We start from the raw sequence: 22,925 nt of genomic DNA on the forward strand, positions 1-22,925 counted from the left end.
AAGCTGGTAACTGTTGGTGTGAACAGAAAGACTCTAAAGACACTTGAAAAATAAGGGTGCTGAGGACTCCGGTTCAGGTGGCTTATCAAACGTTTCTTCTCTTACTTCAAAATCTTAATACTTCCATCACACATACAGAAATCCAAGATAAATGACTGTTCCCCAACCCCTCTCTACATTTCTCTCTGGCAACTACTAATGCTGCTGACTTGCAAGAATAGTTGGTAACACTACCTTTAGAGTGACACTAATTTAATGACACTACATGAAACTACTTCAAGAACTCATTTATTTCTTAGAGATTAGAGAGTGTTGAAATGATGTTTTAACAGAAGCATTATGCAGTGCTTTATAATGACTATATCTTTATCTAATATTAAACACACAAAAACAATCTTTTTAGATCTACAACCCAGCAGATTCTGGAAGAAAGGATCTGACACCGTGCTTCACTCCATGTAACATCAGTAGTCATTTAATGTGCAAAAGCCTCCCAACTTCTGATCTCAACCAAGTCACTAGAAAGGTATATTAGCACTGCTATCTATATATATATACCATTACCAGAAAGCTACAACCACTTCATCATATAAATTCAGACTAAGCATTTTATTCCCTTGTTGGCCTCTCTTCTTGCTGTTACTCTCTAATGCCAGTTGTCAAGCAACTTAGATTTTTAACCTCTCCTAACAAGTCAACACGTCATTTTGTCCACTGTCAAATTGTTCTCCTTCTTGCTGTAACTCCGCATGCTGCATATTTCTGCTCCATACATTTATGTCCTTTTAAAAGTATTTCCATCACTACCACCTTTTTCCTAACTAATTTGTAAGTAGTCTGGGGTCTGAATGTGGAAATGGGAGACAAGGACGTTAACACACTCTGGACAGGAAAAATGGAATTTAAAGAAAGTCAGGAAAATACAATTTAAATACAAATTAATAATTACGTTACTAAAACATAATTGTTCTAGCAGGAAGAACTTTTCAAGCTGGAATCATTTCGTGACAGTTTTAAGAGGTACCTTAAAATTCATCATAAATAACAACTTAGCTATTTTTCAGGAAACAACATTTTAAATTATATTCAGTTGGGTACCACAACTCAGGGCCATTTAGGAAACATCCAGGTCCAAGCACAAAAATCTAGCTCTGGACGCTTTAATACTTGGACAAAAAGGCTACATTTAAGGATTGCAGCTGCAGAGTCAAGTGCTTAACCTAGAAATGTCATATATAGGGTAGTCCATGCAGCTTTATTTCCGGTCACAGTGTTTAAATTTTGTATTATGAACCTAGTTTTAATTATATGACCACACAATATTTTTCTGCAGGACATCTCTCAGGTCTGAGATTCTTAAGCATGAATTTGGACAGTGGCGTAAAGAAGGCTTGTCTGTAACATTCCTGCTTCGTTTTCTGCAGATGATGGGCAAGTGAATAAGCATGAATAGCTAGAGAAAGCAAAGGATGTTTTTCTAGGTAAGCATAAAATAATGTTGTCCTAGAGAACTGAATTTATTCCTGCTTCTGCCACAGAACTCCTATGCAATGCTGCCAGTTGTGTAAATCTGTTTTTGAACAGGTAGGCACTGACCCATGATCATTTTCTCAATGCCCAGCACTAAGTCAAGAAAAGATACACTTTGTACAGCTACACAAAGTTAAGTAAACACAAAAAAATCAATTCCTGATTACTCTAGATTGGGGTTTCAAAATTAAGATATACTTATGATCTCAAAATCTGCATATCAATTCATCAAACGCAGAATAGGATTAACGTCCATCGCTCTCACAAGAGCGACAAAAATTTGCTGTGGAACAACTAGCTCTACAACAGCAGTAAAACGGGGGGGGGGGGGGGGGGCGCGGCGGAGGGTGAAACATGAAAAAAAAAATAAGAGCAGGATTTGAATGAAGATACACAGCAATAACAGAAGAGGTGTATGTGTTTTGATAAGCACTCTTCATTTTGTGTTTGGAATGTTTCAGGTCCCATGGAAAAACAATTTCCTTTCTATTGAAAGTCATGCAGAACATGAAGTGGTGAGGAATTAACCATACAGTGACTTCTGACTGTATGATTTTACAACCTCACTTTAAAATAAAATTTGTTGCAATTGAAAAAAAAAAAAAGACAAATTCATGTAGCTTCAGTTGAGCTGAAACGTTCAGACCAATTGCACAGATTCCTACCACTTGAATTGACAAGAATTACAAATAACAGAATTATTTTGCATCTGTGTTTGCCAGGATTACAGAGGGACAGGCTATTATGCCAGTGGCTTTCACCAGCATTAACAGCATGATTCCCACCTTGACTTCCCCCTTCCAAAGCTATGGACAACAGAACACATTCTAGAAAGTGCAACTGAGCCCTCCCCCATGCTTGGTAGCATTCATCTTGTCCCAGGTTTCATTACCTCTAGCTCCATTTATCTAGTCTTGTACTCCACCAAGGACATTCTCAATCCTGATGACCTGCCATTCTCGGCTCTATGCTTTTGGATTGGCCTCAGGATTCTCACCTATGCTACCTCCTCCTCTTAATATACACAGAAAACATCCTTACAGAATCTTTTCTACTTATCCAAATTTTTTGTCTTGCCTCATCTCCAACTTCCCTTCTTCAGGACTCCCAGGCCTTGTCATCTTTTTGACTGGTACTCTCTGTTCCTTCTCCTTACTTTCAGTTCTACACTACATCTTTGCAGGGACTTTGTCTCAGTTTATTCTTCTACCAACTCCCCTTACTCCACTGAAAAATGTGCTTTCTGGGTGCCTGCTAGAAAGAAGTTGAGAGAGCAGACACAGAACGAGGTTCCCAGTTCTTAACACTGGTGACTTACTGCACATCAACCTGAAACAGCCATTAAAAGGAAACCCGTTTTGCTCCTCTGGAGCAGAAGACGGCTTACGTACAAAACAGTACACATATGCCATCAGGGGACAACGCAGATTCTGCAGCTCTCCGGTTATGTCACACATGCAGGCCAGTTAAGACAGTGAAAGGACAACAAATTCCTTCAAAGACCATCTTAATCATTAACAGATCTATACAATTTGCAATAGATCATTATTATTTCAGAGACTCTTATTTTGGTTACATCTATGTGGCTTTTTATACAGGAAAAAAAAACATATATACATCTAGAAAAAGGTCTACCATCCTGAAAAAGGCCAAGGTAATGTGGAAGGGACAAAAAGTGCTAGAGTCATCCAAAAAAAAGTGGCTATGATGTTAACACTAAGGAAGCAATGCATTTTCCTCCGTTTTGTTTCATAAATAGACAAAATTATTTAATCATGAGTATGCACGTGTGTGCATGATCAGACAACAGTATACAATCTGTACAGAACATTTCAGCCCGAATATTTCGATGTTGCAAAAGTAACTTATAATTGGAAACAGTTTTACAGCCAGTGTTATCAGTCAAGTTCCAACACCTGTGCATGATCAGTACTTCCTAGTAAGAACTTCATATCCAAGAATTAATTGGCTTTGACACTACTATGTTGTACTGACTGGTGGCTGGTTTTGTTTGTTACATTTTCCTTAAATACAAGGAAGTAGAAATTCTAGAAGCAGCTTATATCAACCGGAAGGATTTCCACAAAAATGAAACCAAATACAGTAACATTCTAACTTTGAAGTAAATTTTTTGAAAAAATTCAATGGGATTGCATTCATAGTGAATGCCGCTATAGTCAGATAATATCTGGAAAATATTCAGCCATTTACATTCAAACACACATAAGAAAGTTCTTATCGTCTTAGAAGTTACAGTTTTTCACATCTGTATGACAAAAAGGTCTGACTATTTTGCTGTAGCTTTCAAAATCAAGTTTTATTACCCACAAAGAACAGATTACTACGTAATGGCCATAGAATTTGTCTATGAAGCACACGGTTGTTTTTCTGACATCATCAGAAAAGATAATTTATCACATAACAAATTTAAATTCCAACAGGTGTGCAGCCAGAGAAAAGATTTTGAGAAAAAGAAGCATTTCCTCATTTAAACGCTCTAATGTTTCAACACTTGCAAGAATCAGAGCTGTTCATTTAACTGCTTACTACAGAACATCTCCATTACCTTAAAAACAAGGTTTCTATCACTTACAAGCAATCACCCATTCATCAGAATCTTACATGACATTCAAAGTTGCTTCTAGGCCTCAGATAACAAATTTCTCCCTAAGTGACCTATATTAAAAAGCCAAATACTAAAAAAACCTCCAGGACCACTGCAAATAAACTGGTATCTGGCCTATACTCACTAGATTTCATGGCATTCGGGGCGTTGGAAGGTGCATTCCCCCAGCCTGTTGTCGATGCTCCTGTATCATCTACTTCACCCCACCCGGGACTGGCTTCATTTGGCTCACCCCAGGCGGACGTACCATTATCTGGAGCAGGTGGAGTGTTTTTGCTCCAGACTGCACAAAGGAGAAAGAGTTTTCATTACAGACCATTTACAAAATGAACCGTTTACTGCCATGCAGCACCATGTCATGAAACTACCACTTCATTCTCTTTCTGTTGAGGTTCTCAACAGCATGGGCTAAACAGAATTGACAACTGTCCACATCACACAAAGCAGGCAGTGAACTTAAGGACGAAAAGACAGAAGACACTGTAATTAATAAGATTTTGGGGGGTTAAGCATGAAGTCCGCATCTAATGCTACCCTATTTGGTGAACTTTTGTGACTAGTTACAAGTATCAGACTATTCCACGTTTTCATAAACTTAAGAAAGAACAAGAACATATTTGAAGTATGCATTAAAATGAAATAGCGTTCTTTCAAGGATGTCTGAGTCAGAAGGGAGATTACACAATGATATCTTTCTTTATTTCCAGGGTATATGAGTCTTTCTTGCCCTTATTTCAAAGGAGAAAATATTTTGCTAAGTATTCTTTATACTACAGATTAATAAACTAGATCTGACTCGTTCAATTTCAAGTGTTAACTAAGCTTGTTTCAGAGCAAAATCTGTTGACTAAAAATCAGTAAAGGATTTTCCCCTCAGCTCCAGTCATCAAATATAAAAATCTGTGAGAATTCAGCCTGTCCTTTCAGAGCTTGGACTAAATATGCAGATCTGTCAACTAATGAACATTTCTCTTACTGGCAAGCTGTGCAGTGTGAGTTGAGGCACAACAAACAGGAATGATTGGTTCATATTTTACAGACACTTCAGTACAGAACCAAATATTCAAATAAGCAATTAGATTTTCTTTATGGAATAAAACTCTTGGGGGAACTGAAAGCTGCATGTGCATCTCTTATGCATAAAGGTTACTTGCATAAATAGAAGTTTGCTGAAGAAAGGAAGGAGACTGGTACCTGATGCTTGTGATTTGCTAGTCATTGGAGTAGGCAGGCTCTGTTCCCGTGGGGCCTGTCCTCCTTGCGAGTTCTTGTCCCACAGGTTCACATTCTTGTAATTGTAACTGCTAGGATCTCCCCATGCTGAAGTGCCATCATCAATATCCATTTTTCGACTGATTGACTGTGGAGAAGGTTCTTCCCAGCCACTAGGCTCCTCATCTTTGGGGGCAGCTGGTTGTGGTCCGCTGTTCCAGTTTGGGTTTGGAGGTCGCCCGTTACTTGGAGTTTGTGGCGGTGGACCCCAGGAGCCAGAAGCCTCCTGCTGTTGCTGCTGGTGCTGTTGCTGCTGCTTGTTCCAGGAGTTGGGCTGTCGACCCGTCTCATTCCATGTTGAAGTTCTTTTACAATCATCCCATCCACCCTTTGAAGCAGCGCTAGCATTTGCACCATTACCCCAAGTTCCGATCTCATTTTGCCCACCTTCACCCCAACCAGATGCTGGCTTGTTTCCTGCACTTTCCCAGTTACTGTTTTTTGTTTGGTCAACTTCCTCTCCCCAACCGTTCTTTCCAGAAGACCATCCTTGATTAGGTTGCCGTCCACCCCACCCCTGTTCCTTACTAGAGCTGTCATTCCAAGAGGATGATGATTTTTCTTCTGGTCTTCCCCCTCCCCAATTAGAAGTATTGGGGTTCTTATAGTCATTCCATCCTCCAGTATTTTTGGGGTCCTTCCACTCTGTTGGGGTTGAGAGCTCACCCCATCCAGACTTGATTTGATTGCTTTGGCTGGGTACATCGCCCCAGCCCCCTGAGTTCTTTGTCTGTGTGGCAGAGCTCTCCCACCCCTCAGTTCCCTTATCAGACTTTCCCTCGGGCCGTGGCATCTCTTCAATATCCCATACGGTATCTTGCTTAATTTGAGTTTGACCCCAGCCAGTGTTTGAAAGCACTCGGGGGTCCAAATCGGTCCTGCTCAGCAGAGTCTGCAAGACTGCCTGGCAATCAGGATGCGTAGGCCTATATGATCGGCGTCCAGAATTGTGACTGTCACTACTTCCTGCTTTGTGGTTGCTTCCAGTGCTTTGACCTCCAACCTCACTTCCTGTGGAGCTGGAAGATCTTCCCCAACAGGGAGCCTGGGAATTGCCTTGGTTTTCAGGAAGAGGGTGGCCTTTTTGATTGTCCCATGCTCCAGTGCTAGAATTTGGTTGGTTTGGACCACTCCATTCTCCAATCTTCAGTTCATCAGACCCAGACAGCTGTTTCCATTCTCCCTGAGAGACTCCAGATGTCAATTTGTTCCCTTCACCCCATTTGCTTTCATTTGCATGCTGAGGGCCAAAGTTCCAAGACCCACCACCCGTAGACCGGTTATTGTTATCCCAAGAATCACTTCTTGACCCATTAGGTTTTTGAACAGAACCTCCTTTCCAGGAGTCCTCTCTATCCTTTCCATTGTTCCCATGGTTTCCAGAATTGCTCTGTCCAGAGACTGTGTCAGTTCCAGAAGACCCCCTAGCTGTACCCCAAGACCCAACACTCCCAGTCTTTCTTTCTCCAGTGCTTTGTGAAGGGGTGTCAGTGCTCCTGGAAGGGTTCCCCAAGCCCATTTCAAAGGGCATTCCCTTATTCTCCATAGGGTTTGGTGAACTTAAGTTCAAGGAGTTAGTGTTTCCATTTTTTGGTCCATCAGTGTTATGAATTTGAGCCTGTTCTCTGCCAGAGACAAAGTTAACACCCGCATTTTCCATCTTTGACTGCTGTTCCCTAGAGGTCTGACCTACTGTGCTAATCTGTGCATTGGAGCTACCACTATCAGATTCCAAAGTCCCTTTCCTAGAACTGCCCTCTTGAACCAGTGCCGGCCAAGCAGATGGGTTGCTATTTGGGTTAAAGTTGCTGAAGCCAGAACCAGGACCAATTCTATCTTGTCCACTCAAGTTCCTCCAATTTCCTAGTCCATTGTTACTCTCGGCAGCAGGGTTGGAAGATTGAACAGATTTAGCCTTGGGATCAGATTTCCAGGCCCCAAGATTACATTCATTTCCAGCGCTTCCAGACTGGCACTGGCTTCCTTTTCCTTTGTTACTAGTGGTGCTTCCTGGCAGAGTGTTCTTCTCCAAGCCAGGGTTCGAGGCACTGTTATTATCGGTGGTGTTTTCGGAAGAAGACTCAGCATCTTTGCTGGCAATACAAGGCCACTCTTCCATGTCAGACCCGTCTACAATCACCTTGTCCCAGATGTGAGTTGGGTTGGCGTTGGTGCCGCTGTTGGAGGAGGCTCCAGGACCCCAAGTGGAATTTGCATAATTTGAAGCAGCAGCACCTCCAATTGCTGAATCTAAAAAAACCCAAAAAGGTCATTAATATTCAGCACTGTTTACAAGCACTGGGCATCATATTTTTGACACCGTTGATTACTGTTTCCATTAATAAGTTAATCCTTCTCTCAAAGATGTATAACCAATTTGCTTTGGAAGAACATCAGGATGGAAACGCTATTAAAAACACTGATCAAAATGCAGTTCAACAAACTACTCACAAGCACTTTGTGGGCATTTAAATTCACTACTGACTCACTCCTGCTAACAGCTCAGCTATTTAAGTTCAACATAATGACTGCAACTCTTAATGAACTTGCATGGTCATTACTGCCACTGGTTATAGACTTTCCAAAAACAGGCTTAAAAATCATACCATTTACAGAACAAGAACATACATGTGAATACACTTGCGTCTATGTGCGTGCAGTCAAATACAGTAGCAGTTGCTGATCTGCTATTCAACTAATTCACAAAGCAACTACAATTTATTAAAGACGAAGAAATGAGAAAAGCACGTAATAAATACAAAGCTGAAGGAGTCCATCCTTACGCTCAGATACATCTTTTTCAAATTTATTTTGCTAGTAGGAATTTCTTTACACTCTTTACAAAAGGAATAGAATTTCCCAAAGTTTCTGTAAGTCAGAACAGTCAAAAGTTACACAAATTACAACTTCTGAGTAGTAATGTGCAAGCTGTATTCAGCATGTAATTACCACATTTATGTCACTGCTATATTTAGTCTAGAAACTACAGCTTGTGATTTTGCGAGCAGCTAAACTGATCTGCCAGTGGATAGAGGCTAGTAAGAGCTCTCACTTTTCCTTCTGCCTCTCAGCTCTATTACCTCTCCTTTGCGAGAGTTCTGATGGCTGTTAAGATCTGAGTACGTTTTATTTATCTGCTGTTCCAACAGAAAGCTCCACTTTTTGATGGGTTAGGTTTTTGCTGGCTTAGCACAGCAAGTCCAGCAAGCCTTGGAATCACCACAAAGAAAGTGGCAGACAAATGACTAGGAACAGGACTTTTCTTTCTTTTATCTGTGGTGAACCGTTCATATATCCAGATTAGTTTGACTTCACCTGGATATGAAATTTGTATATCATTTTAAATCAGATGTAAATTAATACAATGCCATGATGGATGAAGTCTATGTCAGTGCTAACGTCACACTTGCATGCATGCAAATGTGTTAGCCCTGACAGCTTAAGAACAGTCAGCCAAGACTCCCTTGCCATCCACAGTTCCGGCTTTGGTCCTCTAAACAATTTTTGCAAGCTCCTTACCACTTCAGTGTTATTCTCTCCATAAGGGGCTACTTTTTAATCTCCGAGTACATAAAATTGCCGTCACCACAAATTCCCAATCATGAAGACTAAATATATGTCCTTCTATGAAATTATGTACTGAAATCAATATATTAAATTCTATTTAGTTACTCTACCACACTAGTTTGGTTTATTTTTGCAAAGCATGAAGTTCGGAGTAGTATCTGCACCAATATCACAGCAAATACATCTGAATACACACTGTTACTACTGACTCATGTCATGATAGCATCCACAAAAATAAACTTAAGGGTCTTTAAAAAAAATTGTTTTAATATATATGCTATGCATCCACAAGTGCAGTTTCTGGTTACTAATACTTTTAATGAAAGACGAATAGAACAGCTTTCAGTGCCAGTTCCATGTTTCCAGTTCACTAGCTGAATCAGTGAATATTCTCTGAAAGGCTTCAAGATTCCCCGTTAATAAAGACCATCAGTAACAATCCAGGCTTCACAACAAAGTTGTAACTCTTCAATAAGGTCTGAATACAGATCGAGGGAAAAACAAAAACAAAAAACTTCAGCCACTAAACACCGGCTACCAAGATCTAAAAGACAATGCAGTTCTCACACACAGTCAGTTCCTTCTGTTGTCCTAATCTCCACTGCGAACTTCACATTAGCAGCAAAGCACAACCCTCCACAAGATATCTATGTCTAAGAGTTCTTTTTAGTACACTAACTGCTTTTCCAATTTAAAAACTTTATGATTAGACTGAACACAGGAATAGTTTAAGGAGGACAGCTGAAGCCAAGTTCAAAGCACTGCACAGCTGCTGCCTTTCGAACTAAGCATCAGACGTTACAATTCAGCAAATGAATGGTACAGAGATGGCACTTAGCAAATCTTCATACAGGTGCTTTTAACTGAGATGTTAAAAATTCATTTCCGTGAAGACATTATAGTAATATTAAGATTGGCATGCTTGTTAACTCAGTGCACTAGAATGTATTTTAATGAACTATTTTATAGAAACAACCTCACCTTGCTATTATTTGACAGTGGCCAAGTCTCCACAATTTACAGTTTTGTCTCAATACGATAGTGGGTAAGGGCTCTTAGCTCTTTTAACTTTTCCTTAATAAAATAACATGCTGAAGAGAAACAAATTCCTAATCTGACTACTGTGAAAGAGTTATCCATAAGTGGATATCCATAAGTGACTACTTTTAAGGATAAAAAGTGTGAAACTGACATCAGTGAAAGTGAATGGAGTCTCGAAATGATGATGCACGTTTGCTGCAAGAGGCAGTGGTGATTCCTGGAGGAAAGACAACAGACCCAATGCATGTTTCACCAACAACATTTATGTTTAAGATACTCTCACAAGCTTCTCTTGCACATTCTAAATATCACCAGTACTGGAAAAACAATATACAAACTCCCCTTGCATTGCTTGCAAGACAGCAGTAAATTTGGTGTCACCTTTCAGGGAAATAGTTCTGCCATCTCATAGAAGCAGAGTGAAGATCTCAATTCTGGGAGAAAAGACGCATGTATGGAAAGACTAGACACTGAATACTTCTGCTTTAGCAGTTGCTCTTTCTGTTCTTGTTTTGTACAGAAGCTGGGCTGCCATATGGACAGTAAAATAGTTATTTCCAAAATAGGACCAGTTCTTGCTAACTGAGGACCTCACCAACACCATCTACAGGTATCTGTTAAATATAATGATTTGAAGGAGCAGGTAAACAACATTATTTTCCCTTAGGAACTTTTTTCTTTTCATATAGGATGAATTAACCACTGTATCAGTGAACAAGCCTATACAACCAAACTGCTGGTTGACAGAACCAGGCCCCATCCAAAATCAGACTTGCCAACAGTCAGGATCTCAGACTAGCTTAATGATTTAAGAGGCAGATAGAAATACCATACTTCTATGAGCACTTGTTCAAAAGTGGCACCTAACTGGCAGCCCTGGCTTCCCTCTTTCCCAGCTGCTCATTCCCATTCTTCTACGAAACCTACTCCCACATGCTGGTACCAGTGTTTGAATCAACAGTCAGTGAGCAGGACTGGGAACTCATCCAGATTGAAAATATCATCAAAAACAACTGGCTCCCCCCTCCCATTCATCTTTCAGGTGTTGTATCAAAATCAGCCTTCTGTAATTTAAACTGTTAATCTAAAACTTATCTGGCCTTGTAGCATGAAACTAGCTCTCATTATTAAATAGGGAGCATCAAAGATAACGAGACTAGATTTTTAAAAAAATAAATCTGTTAAGCAGGGATTTGAATTACTGTGATTTGAAGTAGTTCAAATGCTGGAAATGCAAGACAAACTAAAACATTAATTTTCCAATAATCTTTTATAATAAATACAACCATCCCACTTGCTTTACTTGACTCTGGAATTCTTCATTCACCTCTGAGTTTTTGCTTCCTGCACTGTAGAGGATTTCAAAGTTTACAGCCTCCCCCCCATAATGTGGCAAGGCTTTCAAAAAGGAAAAATGCAAATATAATGATACATTTTTTCCTCCATTTGACTTAAAAAAAAAAAAAAAAAAAAAAAAAAAAAAAGACCACAGATACCCACAATAAAAAACAAACACCCCCCCAACCCACTTATTGTTAGACCTGAAGCTGTCTTTGAATTCTCAGACCAATTAAAGCTTTCTTCAGAAGGCAGATGTCTCAAGTGGAATTTTGTTTGTTTTGGTGCCGTAACTTAAGAAAGAAACGTTATGATTAGAGCAACTGTCCTAGTTGCTGAAAAACATCAGGAGCAATCACAATTTTCTCATTCTCATAAATCAATCTTAAAATCAGACTGTTCTCGTAACATTCTGTTATTCAACGTAACAAATCCAGGAGTTAAATAGACCATTTTTAGATTACTTAAAAACATAAAAATACCAAAAATGTGCTTGAAGGAAGATTATTTAAAAAAAGTTCTATCTAAAGAGCAAAACCAAGAAAGAAAAAAAAAAAAAAAAAAAAGAAAGAAAGAAAGAAGCAAAGAGTCATCTTGCTATTTCATCCAGATGAGAATTGACCAACACTTGTCATTTGCAGATCTGACATCTATATGGACTTACCATAAAACTTTGTCTATTTTACCAAATCAAATTAAAAAAATAACAGTATGGGAAGTTAATGGCACCAACAAAGTCTAAGTAGTTATTAAGAGATATCAAATGACAATCACTAAGTGCTAGATGTTTATCACTGTATTGTCTCACCTTGTTGTGGTCTTAGAGCATTATAGTGTCCAATTCTAAACACTCAAATGTACATACTCAAAATCCTGTATTTTTCTTGACCCATTCAATAGTAAAAACTACATCCACTGCTGCTAACAGCAAGAGTAAAGTCTATACACTAAAGCAGTAACATTATGCATCAGCGTGACAAAATAAGATCTGCCAAAACCTGTTTTCAGCTCATGTGTGGGAAACTATTTTTAATTGATTGCAGTCTGCTCAATATTGATCAATCAGCACAATAAGATAATGTGTACTGCAGAGAGAAAGTTAACTACAGTACAGAGAAATCAATAGTATCTTCTGTCATGTTATGACACAGTATTAGATGAAATGTTGACTTGCTCTTATCTAAGGTGGCAATTCTGGCAATTAAAAAAAACATCCAAAATTTGAAAAAAAATCTACATACTTCCTTATCCTAACACTGAGCAGTGTTAGAACTGTAACAGAAAGGTTTCCAATAGCAATCTGAGGAGTTTTATCACATAATAATGTGTTTGTGCACAATTTTAGAGATCCATTTTTAGTTATATACATATACACATATAGACACGTAATTACTTGCCTTTTTAAATACATATATTTATATTGTATATTCACCTGTTGCAGTCCCACTGTCGCTCTGCAGCAGTGCTCCTGTCACTGGTTGTGCGTTGTTTGGGTTTGCTCCTGGTGCTGTTGGGGGAGGAGGCCCTGCTCCACCCCCAAGGAGCATACAGGATGGCGGAGGGGGCTGCCCACGCTTCAGTAACACTTTGTGGTCCTGCTGGCAACGGAATCGCGGCGGCACCTCCCGAGGCATGTAGCGGGCGGCGCTTGGCGGTTGTCCGTTCGGCACTGCCACCCTTTTGGCATTGTTGCCACCATTGACTGGTGGCGATGGAGAGTTGCCAATTGGGCTGGCAGCCACTGGTTGGCTTAAACTTGGTTTCGTCACTTCGGGCACTGGAAAACAGGAATAATGAAAATTGGAATTTTTTCCACTTAAACCTATGTTAGTTACAAGAATTCACTGCAAACCTTCCCTTTTATGCCATTTTTCTCTGGAATACTATACAATTTCAACCTCATCAAAGAATAATTTAATTAAAAAAGCAGGAAAAAGTAGTAGTGGTAAACTTCTCACTTCCATGAGCATCTTTGTACCCCAGGACGAAACTCTGACTTCAACAGATTTTTCTCCCTACATTTCCAGGAAATTTGAGGCTTAAAGTTGGTAAGGAATGTCACCCTGGGGAAAACGAAGTTTTAAAATCTAACCAGTCAGTAATAAATGTAATTGTTATGTTTCATCTCTGTTCCCTGACATTCGTTTGGTTTAACAGGAATGTTACAGATCACCCAAATGGGAGATCTGAGGTCAGATCTTGATTTTTTTACTTGCTTTTTGTGGCTGTACAGCCAATGCCAAAAGAAAAACACCCTCTTCTTTCTGGGATGAATGACAGTCCTTGTTGCTCTCTGTAGACCAAACGGACTTACCTCCACAGCAAGTCCATTTTTACAAGATCTCTACCCCTGTTCTTGTTGCCCAAGGATTACTGCAGCGCAAATTTGCAACTGGTGATATATCCTTTACTCCCCCAAAGCAGTCCTACCTATGCTGTTTGTACTGGACTTGCCAAAACGCTCCCCTAGCTTGTCACCAGGTGCCCCTGCAAACTAGGGCAACCTGCTTTGAGGGCTGTTAGGTACTGGAGAAGAGGAAAAAACACATGAATCCTTGAGGAGTTAATACTTTCACTAAACCAAATATATTTGCTGAAAGAACTCTGGAAATCAACAATTTGTTTTCCCTTACTGACATTCTCCACACGCTTTTCGAAACAAACCAAAAGAAATTTAGGCCCAGGTATGTAGAAATCGTAGCAGTTCACTATGATGTCAAACTCCAAATGCAAAGAAAAATTAATACATCTACTTAAGCTTCTTTGGAAAATGAATATTGGAAAGAGATGCCTAGCAAACTGCCACCGTGTGAGCACAATCAGCAACAGTTTGATCTGACAAAAGGAAGACTCTCTCCGGCAACTGCAAATGCACTATTCCCACATTTTGTTCTGATGAGGGTCTTTGACTTCTCTGCATAGACTCCAAATTGCCCCAAAATTAGAAAGATATTCTTAGTTGTAAAATGAAATTACTGTTTTAGTTCTCCTTTGTCAATTCGTTTGATGGCAATTTCCTCATACATTTTTTAGAAAATTTACAAGTCAAGATTAGGTATATTTTTAGATCAGCTGAACAAGCTAGACACTTAAGATACTCACTCATTAGTCTTGCTTCATCTTTTGGACTTTTAGGTGCCTAGACTTCAATATATCTTAATTAAGTTTCCACAAACAAATCAATTTAATTCATTTTGGTATCCCACCATAAGCAGTGCTTTCCCTGTCTTCCACTACAAATATGTAGGTGGTTGCAGTTTTTGCTTACTTACCTAGAACTATTGTAAAAAACAAAGTGAGGCTAAATATTTCAGCTAAGCTATGTTTTTCCTCCGAGGATTCTGATGCTATCAAGATTGTTTTAGGTTCTCCATTTTAATTTCAGCTTTTATTTTTTCTGTCTATTCACCCTTTTCACTATGACTCATAACACCCAATCTTTTCCAACAATTTTGATCAACACTGAGTCTTGGTTCAAAGTCAAAAAAAAAAAAAAAACTCTTTACAATCAAAGACTCTTACCTTTGGTTTTTTGATCTGTGACCTGAAAATTAAGAGTAAGAATGCAAATTAAGACCAAGAATGTAAAGTTTTAAGAACTTTAAACTATAAACATTTAACAGGCTGCTCTAAATCATTACAGTAACTTCTTAATACAAGATTTGTTTGTTGAATGAAAAGACCGGTTGTTGAACTGTAAGACTAAAAAGTATTCCTAGACACAAATATGAACTAAGTATTCAACAACACTGCAGTTCCTATAACCCCTCTGCCTAATGCAAATGTCTTAGGTGGAAACAGCAAATTATTTCACTCATGATGATTTGTAGTATTTATCCCCTTCCCCAGCTCAAATGTTGATTAAGTCACAAATAAACATGTGCTACACCACTATAATTCTTTCAGATTCTGGAGGTGAAGTACTAAAAGTGCAATAAAAACTGTCTTCTACCCGTACAGCCAATTGCTGCGGCTAGCAACAGAATTCCCACAGGGTAACAGTGAGTGAGAGCAACAATGTCCCTCATTTCACTTTTTCCGTGACATCATCTGTTACGAGAAGCAAGCTTAAACATTACTGGACTGTCACAACTACAAAAAGCATCAGCAATACCTATCAAGCACCCCCAACTTCAAAATCTCTTGAATGCAATAAGAAGTTGATTACTGAAGTGAGCCATCCTGCCAGGCTAGGTACTCAGTATTTGCTTTTGCTGTACTTCTATATTCTTACAGCGTAACAGATTTCTAACTACAGTAGGAACAAACGCACCACTGGCATATTCTCCGGAATCGTTTGTATTCTAGTATGTTTCGAACCTGTCGATCATGAGTTCCACAACACAATAAGGGAAAACCCCTAAAGATCATCATGTGTCAGACTCTATGACACCTCTTCTTAAAAGAAATTGCTGAACTAGTCCATAATTCTGGAAAGCACAGTGACAGTATAGAATAACAAAAGCACAAGTAAAAAGCAGTTTATTGTTTAAATCAGCCAAGCCAGAACTCTTTTGTATAGTAAAGAATAAAAAGACAAGCTCCACTGAATTGCTCTGACATCATTTACTTTGCAAGGATGCTCACTGCAATCTGCAAAGCAAAATATTCACTAAAATATAAAATCTTAAGCATCACAGCTTCATAAAATTGTGATCCATGAGTCTTCCGAGACAACAAAAACATACCATCATCTGTAATAAGTCAAAAGTCAGTTTTCACTTCACTACTTAAAAATCTCATAGGTGTCAAATTATGTTTGGTTTTGGTGCACTGTTAAAATTCTGTTACGAGCTCAAAGTGACTCCAATGCTCCACTACTAGGAAAAAAAAAATCAAGAAGAAATAGTTCAGGGATCCAACCTTCAAATGTAGCAAACCTATCAGCATTACATTTAGTGAATAGTAAATATGCTTAGTAAACAATACTCTTCTTTTTAGAGGAACGTATTTTATCAAACAGAGAGAACTACATGTTCTCAAAACTAGGACTACAACTGCAGTTTCCTTCAGGAAAAAAAAATAACTTGTCTATACTACATCTCTCATCAGTCAAAAGACTCTGATTTTTCAGGTCTAAAACATAAAAGCTGAGAAAAAGTGGCACTGTATCTCAGACTTACATCCTTCATCTCTCTGAGGGATACCTGTAAGCACTGGCAATCCAGGAGTAGATATACTGAAAGGGAAGGTGGAATAAATCTCAACCTTCTGACAAGCTACAGAACAACTCCTGGGACACCAAGCACAGGAATTCAGTCTACAAATCTACTTGCATAGCTTTTGGCAAAGCTTTTTAACTGTTTCAGGAGATCTAGAGAGAAAGAGTTGTTTCAATTTATATAAATTCCTCATTTTAACACATCTGACTATCAGCACTATCTGGAAAAAGACACCCTCAAATCATTTATTACTGCTTATTTTGGTGAATGCCACCACAATCTTTAAAAACAAATGCACACATCTGTGCTCTGCCCATTCAGTTGCCTGCTTCCCTATTCCTAGATACCTTTCTTAAGCATTACTGCTAAGTTTGGTCTCCAGAAGATTAACGTATTTACAGTGTTTACATTTCCCAAGATTTTGGCAAGGTATCATAACATTCAATCATACTGAGTAACTTAACATGAAAGGGTCCGCTGCACGCTAAGGCAGGCCAATCGTCTTTGCATTCAAAGCACTGACTCCTCAGCAAACGCTCACAATGCTTATCAAGATGACTGGTACCTTTTCAAGTCTCTGTTGTACCACCGCGTATCAGCGCATAATACTCAAGCCACTAGTCTTTACTTACTCAGTACAAGCTTCAGTACCTCATCTAGCTCTGCACACACTTAACTGAAAATATATCACCCATTTTTGTTTTTGTACGAACACTAAAGAGCAACACTGAAGCAAAGAGACTATCAGACAGACTGAAGAAATCTTATTCCTTAATTACTAGTATTTTGCAGTAGCCTTGGGATGAATCAACACAAAGAAGAGATGGAGACTAAAGTGAATACAAGAGAACTACACTAGTTTAACTATATCTGCTTTAAACTGATCCACACAACTAGTAAAAAAGCAGGTTTTAAAAATCCCATGGGTAAGCCAAAATTAAACTGGCATAAAAGAATGCCAGCGTGGGCTTTTCTCAACCAAAGCCTACAGACCATAACACAGAGTAGCATCTGATCTTCCGTAAAGAAAACCCTGAGACTACTGACAGTAAAGCCTTCTGCTCCCAATTTCACAGAATCACTGAGGCTAGAAGACACCTCCAGAGATCTTGTCCAGCACCCCACCAGCTCAGAACAAGATCACCTAAAGCACATTGTTCACAGCTGTGTCCTGTTTCTGAGCATCTCCAAGGATGGAGATTTCTTCAATGTAATTAATACTTTATAACATAAAAATATTTGCTGTTTTTTTTCCAGCTGACACACCAGGGAGAAGAAACATCAAGGTAATCAAACAAGAAAGTTAAAGGGAAAAAAGGCAGAAAAAACCCTTTAATGAAGCATCACTATATGGTAAGAGACTGGTTTTTAAGTTCAAACATAAACCAGCTAAAATCTATTACCAACCACAACACTATTTATGCTCCACCTGGCTACGAATTCAAGTATCAAAACATACCTTCTGAGCAGATTCCTTCTTTTTCTTATCCTCTTTTTTCCTTTTCTTGTCTTCCATTAACTGTTCTTCCCTTTCTTGCTCCTTCTCTCTGCCAAAACATTAAAAACTGGTGTGAACACAATCAAGTTCTAGAAACAAAGCCATACAGTGTCTCCCTCTTCCTCCCATGAAAAGAAGTCAAGATAGTAGATTCTTCTGATTGTCAAACTTTATTCAAATTTGAGGAGTTCAGTCAAATTGAGATTAAAAACAAACAAACAAACAATCATCTAGGTCAATGTGGCCACAATCAGGCCACTTGCTGCATAATGGAAAATTCCTTTATTCAGTTTAGGTCTCTGCAGCAAGGATCCTGTAAGAATTAATTACACACATGATACTAGAAAATACCTTGAAGACATTTTGGCCAACGTATCCTTTTAACCGGATTCTGCTATTATTTAATAAACAGTCTCATGAATCTTTTTACATAGTAAAAGGAGAAGCTGTAATTTAATACAAGATAGTTTAGTCTAATACGACATTATCTTCACAAGGGAAAGAGACTACTCTATTGCCTGTAGCAATGCCATTTGTAGGAGATTAGAAGCGTCATATCAAATCTAAACTGTCATTCATTATACAAATCACTAATTTAATTTCTAAACTATTGTATCAACTCAGAATTTTTGTGATGAAACCTATATATTACTTTCCAGATCTCCCCCTTGCCACAATAAGAACCTTAAAAAAGAAGGGTAGCTGCTACTGTTGTCAAGCTATCATCTTGTTGCTGCATTTTGCATCAAATATGAAGTTACCATAAAATTACTTACTGCATACATGTTATTGGGCGAACTGTTTCTATAGCGAATCCCATTTTTGTTAATTGATTCTCTTCACCTGCTTAAAGTGAGTTAAGACATTCAAGTCTTCAGGTGACTTGGAAGACAGGAGAAGATTAAGACAATCTATGCAAAAAGATGAACTGACAGATCAGGGGCAGGAACAGAGAAAGGGGATGTATATTCTACAAATGGGAGCAGCTAGTATACATAAATCTATGATCTTTCAGACTACAATTTTAATTTAGATTAAAAACTTGATATCTTATAACTTCACAAATCAGTTTTCATTAATGCACAGAAATATCTGTGCCACATGGAACGGGCAGAATTGTTTTAACATATCTTGCTGACTATTCTGTAAGAATTCACAGCTCTAGAAACAAAAATTTAGCTTGTATTTGTATTGAACTATTTATCAAAATTATTCACAAGCCAAATCCTTTTTTTCAACTACAGTTCACAAATAAGAAGAGTTGAGTTGGCTGTGCTGTCACATCAGGTTTTTTTCAGAATTTTCCCCCAATGATAAGTTACATAACATCAGCGAATATTTAGGCTCGCATTTTCAGTTTTGTTTAAGCCACAGATTGAAAATAAAAGGCGTTCCAGTAACATCCACATCTTCAAAAGTTACTATAGCCTCAGATCACACTACTTCTATATTGTCAAGTTATGCATATCTTGTGTTGCACTGCCACTTATAAATTTATTCATTTAAGAACAAAAACAAAAACAAACCTTTATTGCCTGCTGCAAGAAAGAACTATCTTAAGACAGCTCCTGAGAAAGGACAGGATCAAAAAATAAGATCAGTTTTAAAAATTAACTGTCATGCAGTCAACCTTCTACTTAAGAGCACCTTCCTTCTTCTTGAAAGCAGAAGAGCAGGAAATGGAAAGAAATCAGAAAAAACTAACCTTTGAAATCAAAGCTGAAGCTATGGCTTGCAATGACAGGCAGTACTAATAATAAAAAGAACTGAGGATAGAAGATCCACAGCCTGAAAGTAAATACCTCGTTCTGGCCACCTGTCTTTTTGATGACAAGTTCAGAAAAGGGAGAAGCTGCTGCTGCCTTGCTTTTAGATGTATATGAAAAACTGTGGTATTAAGATTGCACTTGCCATCTTCCCACTTTCACTTTCCCCTTCATTTCAATGCTTATAGTTTTATAATCAATAGTTTTTCTTTTCAGTTGTATGCAAGATCAGAATTTCTTGCCTTTTATTCAAGTGACCCCCTCATTAAAAAGAACTTCTGTTTTTTGACAACAGGCATTAAGCGCTATACAAAAACACTTCACTAGTAACATAGGTATATATACCTAACTTTACCACAAAAGCATTATAATGCTTTATAATCAAAATTATTATAAATATGCTGATAAAACTAGTGTCATGTGGCTTTCAGTCAAGCCAGCCAGCAATGGCTGCAGGTTAGCATTTCTGAAAACAACGGGTAAGAGAAAGGGCAACAATACGATGGTCTGGTTGCGCATTTTTGGTGGGATATAAGGGGGTGTGTGTTATTTTGTCTTGACATTTTCTGGAGCACCATATGTCACAGGCTAACGAACACCGACAAGCTCTCAGTCTTTTCCGATCCTCTTTGCTCTGACTACAGAATTGCACATAGTAGTGTTCAATGCAAACTGCAAAGACCAAAGTAGACTGGAGGAAAATAATAATAATTGCAGTGTTAAGTGTTCTAACACATTAAAATGAACAAAATTTTCTCAGTGATTTTTTCAGAAGTTTTGTCTATCAATCTTCTATGATTAGCTAAATGACAATTCTTTCTGACCCGCTCAAGGAAATCAAGATCCATCATGTGCTACCAGTTGCTTTTATTGATAAGATCAAAACAGGGAGAGAATTCAGCAGCTGGTGAATTCAGAGCTATACAATGGGGTGTGGTTCCGTTTTTTGTTACCAGCAAATAGTTATGGGAACACCGATACTCCACAACTCTGAAGAGGAAGTTTGCTAAATAGCAATCAGTTAGCTTTTTACTCTAGTTTTCTTCCAGAAAGCATGCGCTGCTTTTAAAAATGCTACCTAATAACTGTACTTTTAGTATTTTCCACAAAATCTTAGAATTAACATTTTATTTTAAAATATGTTTAAAAAAACTATTATAGAATTTATTTGCAAATATTAAAAATAGGACACATTAACAGCTAACAAAGAGTATCTGTAGCTTTTAATTCACAATTCTATTTAAAATCTCCGTAGGTATGATGCAGTACACTCAAAACCTTGTTTAAGTTCTCATAAAAACCTCCTTCAGCTAAGACAAAAATAATTATTCTAGAGAAAAGCAGTTTGAGTTTTTCCAGCTAGTTAACTTAAAAAAGAAAAAAGAAAAAAAGAGCATATAAAATAGATATGACGCCCAAGTCATTATCAACATAAAACCATTCCCCTCCCCACCCCCAAGGGACATTCAGGAAATATACTCTCCTCTGAAATTCATACTCTGTGAACAAACACCCCCAATTTTCCAATTCTGGAAAACACAGTTTTCCTGAAAAATCCTAACACTGATCTTTCCAGAGAAGTCATATTTTACAAAGCCTCCTTATTTTTGGAATGTAGCGACCTGAGGCACGGGTAGACCACACAAGTCGCCTTCCAAGTTCTTGCTATTGCCAAACAAAGATGAAATGAGATGATGCATTATATATAACGTACTACCTGCTGGCAACATGCTTTAAGATGTAGAGATACTACCACATATATAATACTAGTCTATACAAAAACCCTCCTCCAACCCAGTAAGACTACCCTCAATATGAAGTCGCACAAAAGCATAAAGAGGTAAGAAAAGCGAATTCCTAGCAACTCGAGAGTGGTGCTTTAACGCTCAATTCCTTCTGCAGTGCTATCAGACAATAATATAACTGCATTAGGAAGCAGTTCATATACTAAGATGCAGTCTCAATACCAGAGCTGAGAGTCATCTTGCCTCCTACTCTTCTCCCCTTTATTTTTCTCCACTGCAGTTAACCAGGCTCATCTACACTGTAACAGAGCACAGAGGTGACATTAAACTTCCACAAGTACAACCTGTTCTCTGTATCACAGTAAGCATAGGATGATTTACAATCTTTCTGTAAATTGTGGACAAATTTCTGTATCTTCTTCCAGGAAACAGAGGATTATGAGAATATTTTTGTAGGATGAGCAGCACTTTAACATAACAAATTTGTTGCTACGTAGCAACAAGGTCCCATTAACAAAAATTTTGCCTAAAACCTTTAGCCACAGTGAGTCAGAGTTAAAAGCAATCACCTTAAGTGAGATAAAGGTTTGCATGTATGGACCTGTCTCATTTACAGGCAACACCTGAGTTGACTTAAATTAACTCTTCATTATAAATAAATTTCTAGTGACACAAGGTATTAAAACAGAAGTATTATAAATACTTAGAAATGGGTCAAAACACTCATGCTTTGGGCACTAAAACAGGAATTATGAGGTATCTAACCACCTTTTAAACTTGGTCAAGACCGCAAGCAGGAAGAATCTCCAATGAACTCCAGCTACAAGTTCTAGCTTCTGAAAGTTTCTTCACTACCACGGAATTTAGATAAAGTATACACCCTGGACACCAGTAGTACTAAGTTGCCTACTGTGGTCTCTCGAAGGTGCTGCAGAATGCTTTCATAACAAGCTCAAGACTAAGGACTATTCCAAGGCAAAAGTTCCTCTCTCAACCTAAAAATAAGCATGGTCTTAGAGGAATGTAAGCTGTCTTCGCACTATATCAACAACTCAATGACAAAAAAAACAACAAAAAACAAAACAAACAAAAAAAACTACTTCATTTTCTTCTACTTCATTCTTTTTTTTACTGAATTCTGTTCCTGCCCTTCCCTTGCTTGAGCCTTCTCTGGAGCTCAGCTGATTGTATGGCAGCTCAACTTAAACCACTAAAACTAATCTGGAAACCTGCCTCCTTCCCCTCCCCTTCCCCCACTTCTTAATGTGTCTATTTTATCAGATGAGCACCAGAAGCAGCACACATGAGCAGCAGGGAATCTTCCCTTTTCACAGAAGCAACATGTTAAATTGGTTGTAATTACATGAAACTGCTGCCTTA

At 38.3% G+C, this 22,925-nt stretch overlaps 1 protein-coding gene across 16 annotated transcripts in view; it reads right to left on the reverse strand.

Annotated features, from left to right (window-relative positions):
* The window catches only part of TNRC6B (trinucleotide repeat containing adaptor 6B), a 133,173-nt gene that overhangs the window by 27,100 nt on the left and 83,148 nt on the right, over window positions 1-22,925 (reverse strand). For 13 of the 16 annotated variants that reach the window (XM_062587597.1, XM_062587607.1, XM_062587620.1 and 10 more), the window contains 5 exons: window positions 17,996-18,083; window positions 14,897-14,918; window positions 12,807-13,151; window positions 5,351-7,678; window positions 4,281-4,439 (listed from right to left, as the gene is read on the reverse strand). In XM_062587597.1, coding sequence (XP_062443581.1) covers window positions 4,281-4,439; window positions 5,351-7,678; window positions 12,807-13,151; window positions 14,897-14,918; window positions 17,996-18,083 — 2,942 coding nt within the window. Of the gene's footprint in view, window positions 1-4,280; window positions 4,440-5,350; window positions 7,679-12,806; window positions 13,152-14,896; window positions 14,919-17,995; window positions 18,084-18,810; window positions 18,900-22,925 lie in introns of those variants that run through there. The other 3 variants (XM_062587699.1, XM_062587691.1, XM_062587628.1) reach the window with 2 other exon arrangements.

This window comes from Rhea pennata, chromosome 1 (genome assembly GCF_028389875.1).
Source record: "Rhea pennata isolate bPtePen1 chromosome 1, bPtePen1.pri, whole genome shotgun sequence".
Classification (NCBI taxonomy): Eukaryota; Metazoa; Chordata; class Aves; order Rheiformes; family Rheidae; genus Rhea; species Rhea pennata.